At 44.7% G+C, this 14,449-nt stretch overlaps 2 protein-coding genes across 2 annotated transcripts; one reads left to right on the top strand and one right to left on the bottom strand.

Moving 5' to 3' along the window:
- Nucleotides 1-12,919: 12,919 nt before the first annotated feature.
- Nucleotides 12,920-13,174, top strand: CCR75_001844 (uncharacterized protein; the record flags this gene model as incomplete). The annotated part of the gene is given in 3 exon segments (XM_067959945.1): nucleotides 12,920-13,008; nucleotides 13,027-13,070; nucleotides 13,086-13,174. 3 exon segments carry the CDS (start codon nucleotides 12,920-12,922, stop codon nucleotides 13,172-13,174), a joined length of 222 nt encoding a protein of 73 aa, XP_067815491.1.
- A 20-nt stretch (nucleotides 13,175-13,194) lies between these two features.
- CCR75_001843 (uncharacterized protein) lies at nucleotides 13,195-13,512 on the bottom strand (the record flags this gene model as incomplete). Its single annotated transcript, XM_067959944.1, has 1 exon — nucleotides 13,195-13,512. One exon carries the CDS (start codon nucleotides 13,510-13,512, stop codon nucleotides 13,195-13,197), a length of 318 nt encoding a protein of 105 aa, XP_067815490.1.
- Nucleotides 13,513-14,449: the final 937 nt, after the last annotated feature.

Here is a 14,449-nt window from a genome sequence, read left to right on the forward strand (position 1 = left end):
AGCAAACTTCAGCTTATCGCCAAGAGTCAGCGACAAATCGGCGCTTAGAGCACAATTCTTAGCCAACTTGTCCATTTGAGATTCATAGTGAGCAAAAAAACAAACGTTCGAACTTTTAAGGTGCGAGCGCGTGACAGCCGTCTTTAGTGAGCCAGCCATATTTGTTGCTCCGTGTTTTACCAGCTCTGTCAGCACTTTTTATCCTCTATGATCGCCACCATGCTGACAAGTCTTGATTAGCTCATACAGGTGCGGGTGGGTCCGTGTGAGACACTGGCGGTATTTAATTGTGACGAATACTTGTCAATCGTAGCAAGAGATGGTAAGCCCGAGAAGATGTCGCGGTTGAATCCCGCGATACTGCTCACCAGCGCCCCTTCTCCGTGTTTGACATTCGCGCACCATGCGCTTCACGAGCTTGTGACATACTTTGCCATAATTGTGTGTGTCTGCGTCTGGTGCCACACTTGGCTGACTGGAAGTAATGAAGGTGCAGCTGCTATTCATAAATATCCTAGACGCGTATTCTCTTGAGAAGCGATGGGTACAGCATGACCTTCGAAAAAATTGACGTGGAAATTGCCACACACGATCCCTAATTAAAAATTTGATATTTAGTATAATACTACATGCCATTTATTTTACGGCAAAAACTTCATCAAAAACGGGCTAAAATTGATTCGTGGGGATCAATTTTAGTTTGTGCTTTCGGGAAACATTTTGGAATTTTCTGAGAATCGAGAATGAGGGGGTGAGATTTACAAAAGTGGAGGGTGAGTTTACCAACGCCCTTTAATATATGAAGCGATCATCATACACAGAAATAAGCGCTCTGGCGGTTTACTGGGGCACACATCGGTTGGAGAACCGTTGTTGTGGTACATTTACTTTATGGGTAAAATACCCTTTTATCCTATTCTAAATAGTTAATTACTTAAATCCCATTAAATATTGGTAACAAATGTGGTCGTCGCCAGATGCAAATCTAACGGCCGTAAGATATTTTAATATTAGCTAGGGTGAGGACTTAGACTAAGTAATTAAATAACGCACAGTTTCTCTTTTGATCGTTAAAGCGTTAAGTGCCTTCCTAAGGCTTGCGCATTGATCTGTAAGAGATAGAAGCCTTTCTAAGGTATATACTCCTGGACACTAGTTGCCACTTGGTTCTACGAACCACTACCTGAGTTGTTAAAACCATTAGTTCTATAGAACTACGAGACTCTCTGAGTCTATAAGTCTTCCTCTGACTTTTGGAGCGAGGCTACACCTGGTAGCACTAGTAGTCAATGTACGCCTGAGTCTTTACAAGACTAAACCCTCACTGGAATGAAAGAGATTCCAGAACATTCAGAGGCGCAACGCGCAACTTTCGACAAGCTCAAAACTTTATTTAAGCTTAGCATGTAGAGTTCATTATAGGGACCAGAAGTCCTGCCTGCAAGGCTTGAAGCCTTCATGCGATATGAATTCTCCCTGATCGGCCAGGTACAATACCACTTAGCGGCATCTATGCCAATCCGATACATATCTGTACCTGATTCAGAGCCAAAGGCTCGCCCTCTATATGTCAATGAAAAGACATTTGAGGGGAAAGAGGGGAAAATCTCCCTTTTAGGACTAAGCAGAGGAAATGTCCATTGACTCTGCCTTGTTCTTAACAGAACGGCAAAAGGTGGCTATGGCCATTTCCAAACTTGAAAGTAGAGCTATGGAGTGGGCACTATCGTGCAGTACGTGAATAAACGACGCTTTTCCCTCAGGGGATTCGCTGAAACAGCAAATGATCAGCATGTTTGCACCGCCTGACCAGGCTTTTGCATGCGATCACGGCTCATAGCGACTCGACAGGGTAAACGAACCCTAGGGGACTATGTCCAGGAGTTGAGAACTCTCATTGCATCTATGCATCAAGACCCGGTGCAAGAAGCAATTGTCGTAAAGTTTTTATGGGGGGCCTCAATGAGAGCGTTGCCCGAACGGAATTATTCCGATCTCATCCTGCTACTTTCGAAGAGGCAGTTGCCATAGCGCTACGCGCTGAGTTCGACTTTAAGTCTGCTCGTGTTAGCACGCCAATTTACCGATCAAGCTCTTCGAGTACATGAGTATCTTTAAACCGGAACCCACGGATTTAAGCCTCGTTGATGAAGGAGAAGAAGCACTTTAAGCTGTGGAACAGCATAACAACATCCGTAGATGTTACTAGTGCGGAAGCACGAAACATTTACGGACGTCGTGTCCCCTACGCAATACGCGTAAGGCTCGAAAACACCAATTTCGACCTATACTAGTAATCTGGTACGTTGTAGGAAAATGTCGATGCCTATAGGTGCGGGGCGCCCTACTGGGGAAGACCTAGGCTCTGTTGAACCTCTAGGAGGTGAGAGTAGACAGGACCTAGCCTTAATTAGCTCGGGGTGTAATGGTTCGGGGCGTGAGTACAAGCCTGGCTTGTTAGTCGTTTAAGCGACTGTGAAGTGCTTTGATAAGCCATGGTCAATTTTAATTGGCTCAGGAGCGTCTTGCAATTATGCTCGACGTATTTTCCTTGAAGGAAGTCAACAATACGTTGAGGCGGTTAAAGCGCATGAAAGTGATACAATCACTGTTCGCTTAGCGACTGGGACTCGTGTCATTGCTCCCAAGGTTCCATTGAATTAGGCATAAAGTTTCTAAACTTTGACAGTGCGGAACGCTGTCTCGTCCTTGATTTGAATTCGAGATATGATCACATCCTTGGAATGGCCTGGCTTGAACGCCATGAGCCATGGATTGATTAGAGGTATAATACCTTAGGCGCCACGCGCAATGTTCCTTGCAAAGTTTTGGAGAGTCATGTATCAGGCAACAAAAGTACTTGGCTCGGATCATTGACTGAATCTCTCAGCGTTTTAGACATTGGTATGTCTGATTTAATAGACTCCAATGTTTTAAACATTAATTCTGAGCCCGACTCAGAAGAAGGAAGTGGAACGGCACGTACTCCGTCGAGTGACAATCGTTGTAATAACGATTCACTGAATCCTGAAAGCATTGTTGGCCTAAGGCCGAGTCGTCAAGGTGTAATATTCCTGAGATACGTGGAGTGGCACGTCTAAGTCCACAGAATGTGGTCGGCGAGGGTGAAATATCCCTGAGACTATGTGGAGTGGCACGTCTAAGTCCACCGAGTGTGGTCGGCCGAGGTGACACCATACTGAGTGTCAATAGTGACACTATTGGCGGTTCATCAGGGTATTATGGGTAAAAAACTTCTAATGCACGTGAAGCGACATGTAAACGTTCGCTGGATAAGGAAGTTGAGATACCTAACTCCTTGTCGAATGTCAAATTCGACACCAGCTCTGATATAGAACCAATACAGGCTGGAAAAGTTGGGGACGTGAATGTCCCGGCCTCTGAGAGGCTTATTGTCTCTGCTCCCAGACAGGGGAGACGCGAAGCGTCTTTAACCTCTTCAAGTGATACGAGTGAACCATTACATACGCTTGTAAATGGTTCAACCAATGACATCGAGAGGATAGTTAGCCTTGCGGCAATCCATCGATCCTTAAAGATCCTATTGATCTCTTTTAATTCTTGATTACGGAATTCTAAGATGTGGTATACCAAACCACCATCTGTTTAACCTCCGGATAGCGGTGTCCGTCATGAAATCAACTTGGTTCCTGGAACCAAATACTGTGTTACACGACAGTTGCCTTTATCAATGGTACAGTGTGACGTCATTGACGATTTCTTCCGTGCTAAGCACGAGGCTGGAATGGTACGAGAGAGCAAATCTCCCCATTCGACACCGACAGTTTGTTTTGAGAAGCCAAATGGTAAATGGCGCATTGTATATGCTTATGTTAAGCTTAATGCTGCCCCAATACCAGCACAAACCCCCGTTCCTAGCAAGGATGTTCTTCAGAACAATATGGTGGGATGTACAATGTACAGTGCTCTTGACTTAGCTGATAATTAATACCAACCGCTCACGCGAGCTAGCGATATTTTGCTTACAGCGGTTAGCACCCCAAGCGGAATGCTATGCGTGTGGTTGTTTATGCCACAATGGCTTTCCAACGCCCCGGCAACATTTGATCGTCTAGTGACGCAGCATTTCCGCCCTCATCGAGGTTATACACAGACTTATTCTGGTGACATTTTTGTCCACAGTCGTGCGGACCAGGGTCGGTCGGATATGCAAAACCATTTAGATCATTTGCGATTAGTGGTCGAGTGTATGCGCACAAATGAATTGTATGCTAATGCATCGAAATGCATATTTGGCGCAGAAGAAATTCCTTACTAGGGTGCTTCATTGGGAAGTGAGGCCTTAGAGCGGATCCCGCTAAGGTAAAAGCCATAGTAGATTGACTATTTCTAATCACCAAAAGGATTTAAGTAAGTTGTTGGATCTCGCCAATTATTTACAAAATTTAGCGAAAATTACGCTGATATGGCCAGGCCATTATCTAATCTACTTGAAAAGGATACAGAATGGTGCTAGACTAGCACATACATAATGCTTTTCAAGCAGTTAAGGATAGTCTTATCCATGCCCCGATTCTGGCACTGCCGTATCCAAATTGGCCTCTCAGTGTCGACTGGGACGCATCAGATTTTGCCAGTGCTCTGTTACAAACATATACTGATGGGTGTGAACGTGCTATTGCGTTCAAGTCTAGACAGCTTAAAACTGTGGAAAAGAACTACCCAGTTCATGACAAAGAATTACTTCTTATGAAGTATGCTCTCGTCAAATCAGAGTTCATCTGCTCGGCTCTAAGCCGTTTGTGTATATACAGATCACGCGTCATTACGCACTGCGACTAAGTCGCCCCATCTCTCACAATAGCCCGATGGCTAAGGGCACTGAATCGGGTTTCAAATTGTCGGCACGTTTGCGTGCAAGGTTACATTGATTTTGTATCGATAACGACCTGTTGCTTTATTGCTTGGACACTGCGGACCCTCCGCGTGTCGTTGTTCCTCATGATAAGGATTTAAAGTACTGACCGTGGTGGTCATCTCGGTAGAGAAAAGACCTACGGCTCTGTAAGCCAGATTTATTGGTGGCCCGAACTTTATTCTTGGATTAGCACGTACATTCGCACATGTGAAACTTGCCAACGGATTAAATCCTCGGCGCATGCTGCTGCGCCACAGGCAAGTCTGCCGTACCCATAAAACGTTGGGAGTCAATTAGGATGGATTTTGTTTTCGGTCTACCGAAAACAAAATCTCGGCCGGTAACTCTGGCATGGTGGTCTTTGTTGATCGATTGAGCAAAATGACTCACTTAGCGGCTGTGCCAGATACCATTGATGGTGAAGGTACAGCAAGACTGTTCATCGATCGCGTGTTTCGACAACATGGTTTGCCAGTGGCAATTGTCTCTGATCGGGACCACTGTTTCACGAGTAAATTCTAAAAATTATTTTTTCCGGTGCTTGGCACCAGATTGGACATGCCCACCGCGGACCAAATGTAGACCGATGGTCAAACTGAACGTGTCAATCGCGTCATTGAGGACGTTTTACGCAGTGGATGTGCTCAGACACCAAAGTGCTGAAGCTCAATGCTCCCAGTGGTGAAATTTGCGTTAAATAACTCTGTTCATGCCTCCATTCTATGTCAATGGTCTCACCCACCCGCGCGTTTCTTTAACGATACCACTGCGTGGCTCAGGGCTTGGTGAGGGAGAATTAGCCGAAAGGCTTGCTGATATCAGCGCTGTTACCATCGCGTCGCGAGTTCCTCGCGACACGATTTAGTGTCTTAAGGCATGTAAGGGACACGACGGCTGATAACCAAGACAAAAAAAGAACAAGCATAAGCCAAAGGCAGAAGCTTTATTAATTTTTGAGTGGTCGGAGACTGTGTTTTATCAAACGCTAAAAATCTACCTACTAACTTGGTTTCCGCGGTCTTCAAGACCAAATTGCGCCCGCTCTTTATTGGACCATTTACGGTCGTGGCCTAGAAGGGCCTAGCTTACAAGCTTAATCTTCCTAGCATGATGCGTACACACCCAGTCTCTTATGTTGGCTTGCTTAAGCCATATCGGGACCATTCCCCCGTGGACTTAAAGGCGCTTGCGCCGCGACAGGCGGTCGTGCCGCAGATTGCTGCATCCTCACCAGGATGTCCAGCTGGCCCTCTAAACGGTGTTGCTGACGCTGCAGCATCAAAAGACGGTTTTAAACCGCCTCAAAAGAGCCCTCAACCCGAGCGAGGCTTTCACGAAGAAGTTGCACGTCGTGCTTTAAAGCATCAAATGTTGTCGAGATTTTGGCCCCCTTCCGCGCTGCTTGATGCGCAAGGGAACCTTTAGTTTCACGTGGAGAAACATTTTAAGCGACGTCGTCGTAAGGGCCAATACCAGTATCTGGTAAAGTGGCTGGAGTACCCCTCATCTGAAAAGTCTTCGGAGTTTGAGGTACCTCTTCGGCAAGATTGCCCGTACGCCGTTGACGTTTTGAGGGTTAAGCTCAGGGTCAACTCGCGTCAAACGGCGCTGCCCACCACTATAATTGGGATTAAGGTGGATCTATAGCCTAGTGCGGCTTCGATCCATGGTTGCATGGTCAATTGAAGCACTGAACTATCGGCTAGAACTTTCTTTGTTTAGTGGCATAAATGCCGAACGTAACTGACATTTGGCCATAAGCTTGGCGAAATCTAAGCGAAGCTTCCGTTCCAAATGAACACCAGCCACTTCCGCATACTCTCCGATATTCCAAATATTTCGGAGGTGGCGGGCTCGATGGACCCAGTTCTCAAATGACTTCGTTTTCACTTCCTGTTTCGTTTGGAAACAAAATGACCGGAATTTTTCTCATTGAGGTCACCGAAGCCCCACTGGCTTGATCACGTAGACACGTCGAATACTGACATCGCGTCATTACTTTTGGCGTAAGGTATCGCTCATGAAGAGCGTCGCGAGCAGCGATCTCCTCCGGCGTCCTCGCCGGATCACTAGAGGTCCAGATGACCAAAGTGTGACCCGCGATCTCTTTGGGACGCTCTTTCGCACCAAGCGGAGTGAATCTAAAATTCACAACGAGCTTTAGGTTTTGCTATTTCGGCAGCTCGACGACGAGCTTCTTCCTCTATAAGGGTTGCCTGCCCTTTCTCTTCATCAAGTGGATTCGTAATGATGTTGGTTTTAGGGTCCTATGTCCTGCCTAATGCAGTTAAGACATCACCAGAACCACGTTCTGGGAACGGATTCGGGGCCCGCCGACGTTTATCCTGAGGGAAGGCGTGTAAGAGCGACGCTCTTTATCCTCATCCTCTGATGAAGAGTGACTTTCAAAGTCCACCATTCCCTCATTGTCGAGGAAGGTGCTAAAGTCTGTGACTCACGCTTGATTGTCATGGGACGAAGGAAAGAAAACAGCTCCGAACGGTTAGTTGTTTAGGTTTTAACCTCAAAGAGGAAATGGAGCGAATGTTCCCACTCGGTGTCAACAGTCTGATGGGGCACACGTCGGTTAAAGAACCGTCGTTGTGGAACGTTTACTTATAGGTAAAATACCCTTTTATCCTATTTTAAAATAGTTAATTACTTAAATCCCATTCATTATGGGTAACAAATGTGGTCGCCGCCATATATATATCTGGCGGCCGAAATCTATTTTTAAATTAGCTAGGGTAAGGTTTTATATTAAATAGTTAAATTAAGTGCAGTTCCTCTTTTGATCTTAAAGCGTTAAGTGCCTTCCTAAGGCTTTCGCATTGATCTGTAAGAAGCCTTTCTAAGGTATATACTCTTGGGCACTAGTTGCCACTTGGTTGTACGAACCGCTGAATCCCTTGAACTAGGATTCACTAAGCTTCAATAGCTTGTACGACTCCCTGAGTTGTTGAACCCATTAGCTCTATAGATATAAGAGACTTTCTGAGTCTAAAGTCTCTGACTTTAGGAGCGAGGTTGCTCCGCTACAGGCGGTGTCTAACACTGACTTGGCAATTCGTCTTAAGCCATACCATTTCCAAAATCCCATTTTTATTAAGAGTAAAAATATACCAATGCTGGACCTCTTACAAGATGAATAAAGGCTATCTTGCTAGTTAAGTGTAATGTAAACCGTTACATAAATATTATATCCTATTAACGAGGAGTGATAAATATGCGTTCCTATAACAGGAATAATACCTATTATTCTCCTATAAGAGGTGATACTAAAGAAGTATAAAAATATAATAATTTCACAATAATTAATAACATTCACTTAATGTTTTTACTATTACCAAATTTGGAAAAATCGAAGCAACAAGACAACAGTTCAGTTAATTGGTTAATATAAATTTGAATTAGCCCTGCCATTCATTACTTGACACAATCGGGGAATGCGCAAGGAGGCGCCATAAATTGTTTGATTTTTATTTATTTAAGTCGGTAGATATAAGATCTTACGTAGGGACCTAATATATTATTACAACTTTATCTTTCCCGATACTAAAGCCTTTAGTATTGACTTTTAGTAGCTAAGACTTCTAAGCTACTTAAAACCTTCCTCTGCACGTCGTCGTCGTGTATGTTAAGTTTAAGGATGCACCTCACCTTCACTGTTATCAGTGCAAGTTGGCTTGCACTGAAGCAGTACTAGCGAAAGGTGCTCCGTTGAAACATCTCCTTCCGTTCTCTTGAATTCTCGAAACTAGTCAATATGCTATAGCTTCTATGTTTTGCTGGGCCCGCTCGGACACCGTAAAGGATCCCAAGAACGAGTTCATGTGTGCTACACTGTCACATTGGACGATAGTACATAACGATTACAAGCTCTCAGTGCATTATACATTGTAATACTTGACATGCTTCAAAGGATCGTCAGGCCATCCTACCGTCAATTATATCATCGCAATATATACGTGCTCGATAACGGGGCGCATTTTGCTAGTATTGCCTCAGTATTAGCTAACCCACTCTGAGAACAGCGCCTCGGAATACTTCACGTACACGATGTGGAGGAGAGGGCTTTCAGTTGCTAAGAGTTCTTAGTAAGTGAAGGTTAATATAAGGTAGGACTGTTGCCACAGATGCCTTGACGATTGCCGCAGACAATACACTTCCGGTTGGCTAATCGGTGACAGATCGATTATTTTTACCACTCAATATTGATACAATAATACCCTACCCATTTCCAAGCTACAAGAACAGCTTTTAAGCATAAAATGAATTCAAATTAAACTAAGAAATCTTATGTCGATCATCACAACGAATCGCTGCAGCCACCCATCGGACATATCAAAATCAAATATACTTCTCGCGAAGCCATGCAAAAGGCATTGGATTAATTCGCAATTTGCGAATTGTTGCATCGAGTTGATGAAACGCGAGCTCATTTCTCGAGAACGCGCGTGAAGTCGCGGTATGCTTGCGCAACGTCATAACGTCAATTTCGCTAAGATCATCTGGTATTTCAAGACCACCTTCAAGTGGCAGACTGATATGCAGCACCGTCACATCTTGACGGCAAAGTCCCTTTTTCTATAGCAGCAAGATCCGCACGCGTCTACGATCACGTTAATACGAACAATTTAATACATAGGTCAATCGAGAGAGGACGCACCGTTGAGCGTGTCATAGGTGCCAAGAGTCCGCTTCTGCTTGTCGACGTCGGCAGGCGTGAAGATGTGTGTGTACACGACGTCTTGTCTTGCTTAATGGCTTCACTGAAAAGCAGTGCATGTGGCTGCGAGATGCAGAACAGGCAATGCGGGGATAGCACGCGCTGCGTTTGCTTCAAGTTCGCATTTAAAGCTTGCAAAAATGCATCCGCCTTAGTAAATGCCAATGTATATAATGCTAAAACCACGTGCACATGGTACTAAATTACTAAACAATGTTTGTCTCGAGAGGCGACGGTTGATGACTTAAGTCAAATGCAAATTACTAGCTTTTTTATTTGATGCATTGTTTCTGTGCGTTTCAAAAAACGGGATTTTATAATGAATCCCACGTAGAACCAATGATGTAGCCACCCTATCGACCGATCATATTAGTTTACACCGATTAGCCTATCACGATTAGCCTATCAGAGGTGTTCTGTCTGTGGCAATCGTCAAACGCCTTGGGCAATAGTCGAAACGTCGTTGGCATTAGTCAAAACGTCTGTGGCAATAGTCGCACCCTAAATATTAAGGAGATTTAGTCTCGGGGAAAAGTAAAATTGTATATATATATTTGAGTTATCAAGTTATCAAGTTATTACGTATTTTTACTCACTTAACGTTATAATGTAATTTATGGATTGCGACTCATTGCTCACCCCCATTTGCGCGTCTAAAAGCGATTAGCGGGGTTGATCTAAAGACTTATGTCACATTATCACTACAATTCTACAGTTTTTGGTAATATTGGCAATATTAAAAGTAATGTGAATAACTTTGTTTATTTTTTCTCATAGGTAATACTGTTTATGTAATTGAGACATTCCATGATACCAGCCCCCTTAACCGACAGTCAGTCAGTGACTGTTATTATCTGAAATAGAGTACTATTTAGTCTCTATGAGAAAAGGAAACCCGTGTTGGCCTTGTAAAGACAATTCAAGTGATTCATCGCATGGTTAACAAGTCCATGCGGTGCGCTTTAAGGTGGTTAACTTGCACCTGCTAATGAAACAAACACAGCAGACGCCTGAGCGTCTGCTGTGGGAGACTACACGCCTGCATCTCCGATTGCAGGGGATGTTATCAGTCTGACGTATAGTCCGACTCAAAAACATATATCAAGGCCTCCTGGTCATTCGAGGTCAAAACAGCAAAACCAGTTGGTTCTGATTAAAAAAAATAGAGCTGCTTGTAAAGATGCTCGGTTCGTCCCACCCACTCGATGAGGAGCCATCTTCTGATGACTCCGATCATGGCGAAGACGCTAACGTACACCACAAAGAATGAAGTGATCATAAGATCACTTCGAGAGGAATGTAAGTCCGACTGCTTACATAAGTCAAGAAGAGTTGGAACACAATACGTTGCGCGTCGCCTTTGTTGCCTACTAATAACAATTTAATTCGTTAATCGGAATGATCAACGAATTAAGTTGTTATTAATGGGCAACAAGGCTTCTTCTGGTATAGACGAACGCGAATTCTTTATCGACGCCGATAAGGACTTGCTCAAATTGCTTGAGATAGGGTCACAAAATTAATTGTCACCGTTCCTTTAAAGGTATAAAGCAAAACTTGATGCAATCACTAAGATTCGCGATTGCAGACGCCAGCAATTTTGCAGTCAGTTGTGCGTAATGCAATTTGACACAGACGGCTCGGACCGCGTCGTCTGCTATCATTCGCGTCAGCTTTAACCAGCTGAGTGTTTTTTTAGTGTCTGACATGGAACTCCTTGCCATGAAATATTCACTGGCTAAGTTTCGAGCTTTTCTGTTTGGAGCTGGACCGTCCTTGTTCGCACGGACCATGCGTATTTACGTACGGCCGTAAGAAAAGTCAACACTTGTCGTAAAATATTGCGTAGTGGTTGTCTTTATTTGCAGAGTATAGCTTCTTCGTTGCTGATGGTTATCGCGCCGGCCTGATTTTCCTCTGACTGCGCTACTCAGCAGTGAGGGTAAGCCTACTGATGCAATACTAGGGGAACGTGGACGTGAGACGAGTAAGTGGCGACTTTTACTAGCCATGCCAGTATATATTCTGCGCAACTCATACGTGCTTCCGAAGTTTGTCAACGGGTAAAGGTCAGTGCTTCATCTCGTGCTCCGTTACAACCTCTTCCTGTTCCAGAAGGGCGTTGGCAGTCCTTATCAATGGACTTCGTATATTCGGATTTCCCAAAGCCGCTCACAAGAAAAACGATATTCTTGCGTTCACCGCAAGTGAACGCAAGAATATCGTTTTTCTCCTCTTGTTGCTGTCCCAGACCATGGGTTACCCCGTGAACTGGTGTCGGATCGATATCTCCGGTTAAAGGATATATTCCGGCGATCCGTGTTTAAGTCACTTGGAATTCATTTGACAGGTCAACGTCTGACCATCCTGAAATAAATTGCCAAACAGAACGTGCAAATCGTAACCTTTAACATACTCGAGGATACGTCCACTCGTGTACAAATTTGAGTGAGTTTCTATCGACGGCAGAATTTGCCAACAACAAGTCAGTACATACATAAACAAAGCATACACCATTCATATTCTTGCAGAAATATATTGAGCAAAATTGCGAGGCCTGACTAGACATATTGATTAATTTACATGATCGTTTTAAAGAAAAGATCTTTAGTCGATGCTCGCCGAAAGTTGCACCTTTTATCGATAAAAGCAGGATCTTCTTGCCTCTCGTGGGGAGACTCATGCCCTAGCTGCGTTAAGGACGCAGTCCATGCCCCTTGGAGACAAAATCCCTAAAGAATCCCCATTGGAGGGCGTTCCTCAGATATGCGAAGGTGTTAATAATTTACAATACCTTTACGAGCGCGCAGAGCAGCAGAGCGTTCTTTTTCGGTTTCCTTTTGGACCGAAGGATAGGATTCGTCAAACTGCTCGACACGACCCGGATCTACCGGGAACGAGGCTTCCAGCTGTCATGCGATGGTCGATAGCCCCGCCACCTAACGAGGTAGCTTGTATGATTTCCTCTCACCTCAGCCGTCAAAGACATTCACGTCGACAGCAGACCATCGCCCCGACAATAACAGATTTCAGAAATAAAAAATGGCCAGACAAGAAAAAAGACAAAAAATGACAACTGGACCACAGCAGCCACTTGCAATAATTGTGGCAGAGTTAGCCACATTTTATCACAATGCCGCGCTCCTAAACATAAGGAATCAAACCGGTAAATCAGTGGCGCACTTAATGCAATTCTCGAAGCCGAAGCCCAATCTTCCAAGACAGCGAATCAAGCAAGGTTCGTCATTATTTTCATCAACAAAGGTTGCAGCCGCAACGGCATATCCGAAATGCTGATGGAAAAGCTTGAGCTTGAGGTGAATGAAGGGGAAATGATGTATGTCGGCCTTGAATATTTGTCCACCGACCCCGTCGGACGGTGGAATTGAACCTACAGATACCTGGATTCCACCGACATCTTGAAAATTCCAAGTTATGCCCGTTCCTGAATACAAGTATGTAATTTTGGGTATGATGTGGCTACGCAAACAAAACCCCAGATATGGACTGGGGTACCGAAAGAATTTCGCCTAGCATCAAGGTGAACAACTCCGACGAAGCTCAACTAAGACTGCCCAAACAACGTCTGATTTAACGTGTTTATGCACGAGTGTAACTCGCGTGGCCCAGAGCCGCGCAGCATGGCCATACGGGCCAACATGGTACAACGCGGCTTGTTACATCTCAACAAATGCTGACGAAGCTCAACTAAGACTGCCCAAACAACGTCTAATTTAACGTTATGCACGAAGTGTAGCTCGCGTAGCCCAGAGCCGCGCAGCATGGCCATACGGGCCAACATGGTACAACGCTGCTTATTGCATCTCAACAAATGCTGAGAGATAACAAAGATATCGAAACCAGCTTTGTCGTCAATCCACATGACTCCAGAGGAAGCAGAGCGCTTTAAAAGTCAAGGATGGGAAGATCTCCAGCGCAACCCAGCGTACCTAACAGTGGCAAGTATGCGAATACCGTTTTTCGCACGGAGCTCCGAATGCGACTCCTCCAGTTAGAAAAGGAATTGATCATGAAATTCACCTCAAGCCGCGATCGAAACTTTCCGATTAATGGCTTTGAAACCGATTGGGTCAATGGCGGTTTGTACGTGCATACATCATTATTCACGGCTACAATCTCAGTGTAAGTCTCGATTATTACTAATATAATATTCACCAGCAGCATGCAAATTCTGCTCTCTCAGCAGTCAGCAGTCATAGCTTTTGAGCAACTTGTTATCTCAACCCGTCTGCCTTTTGAGATCCTTGCTAGTGAAGCAATTTACGTCTACATGGACCGCGTCCAGTTCATATTGCATAAAGTAGGTGAAAGCAGCATGTTCATCATCCTTCTGAAAAATTAACAATAATGCGCTATCAGCTGGTCCACCTACCACCCAAAGCGTAGTGTAAAAGTCTTTAACGGAGGCGTGAACGCTGCTTCTTCTTCATCCAACTTTTTCTGGTTGGATGGTATGTACGCGGTCGTTGAACGGTTACGAAGTGCTACCAGGTGCGACGGGGCACATTTCGCAAGTACTGCCTTCGTACTGCGGGCCGATGCGTGCGAGTCGACCCGAATGCTTAAAGCTAGATATCTCCAATTTCAAGGCAGTCGAAGGCGACTCCATCTTGAAATGGTTTGTCGAGTTAGACGATTCTATTGAAATCACTGCATCGAGGATGATGCGACAAAGCAAAGTTCGGCTCGTCGACTGAGCCCACATGCTATTAATTTTGGGCTTTAGGCTCATGCTGGCTCAGACAAACGTTTGAGCCGCCACATGCCGAATGAAGGCTCAAGGAGAGCTCTTTGAATTG

Source organism: Bremia lactucae, assembly GCF_004359215.1.
Source record: "Bremia lactucae strain SF5 chromosome Unknown BlacSF5_NotPlaced_184_SHOA01000117.1_80694bp, whole genome shotgun sequence".
In the NCBI taxonomy this organism is placed as follows: domain Eukaryota; phylum Oomycota; class Peronosporomycetes; order Peronosporales; family Peronosporaceae; genus Bremia; species Bremia lactucae.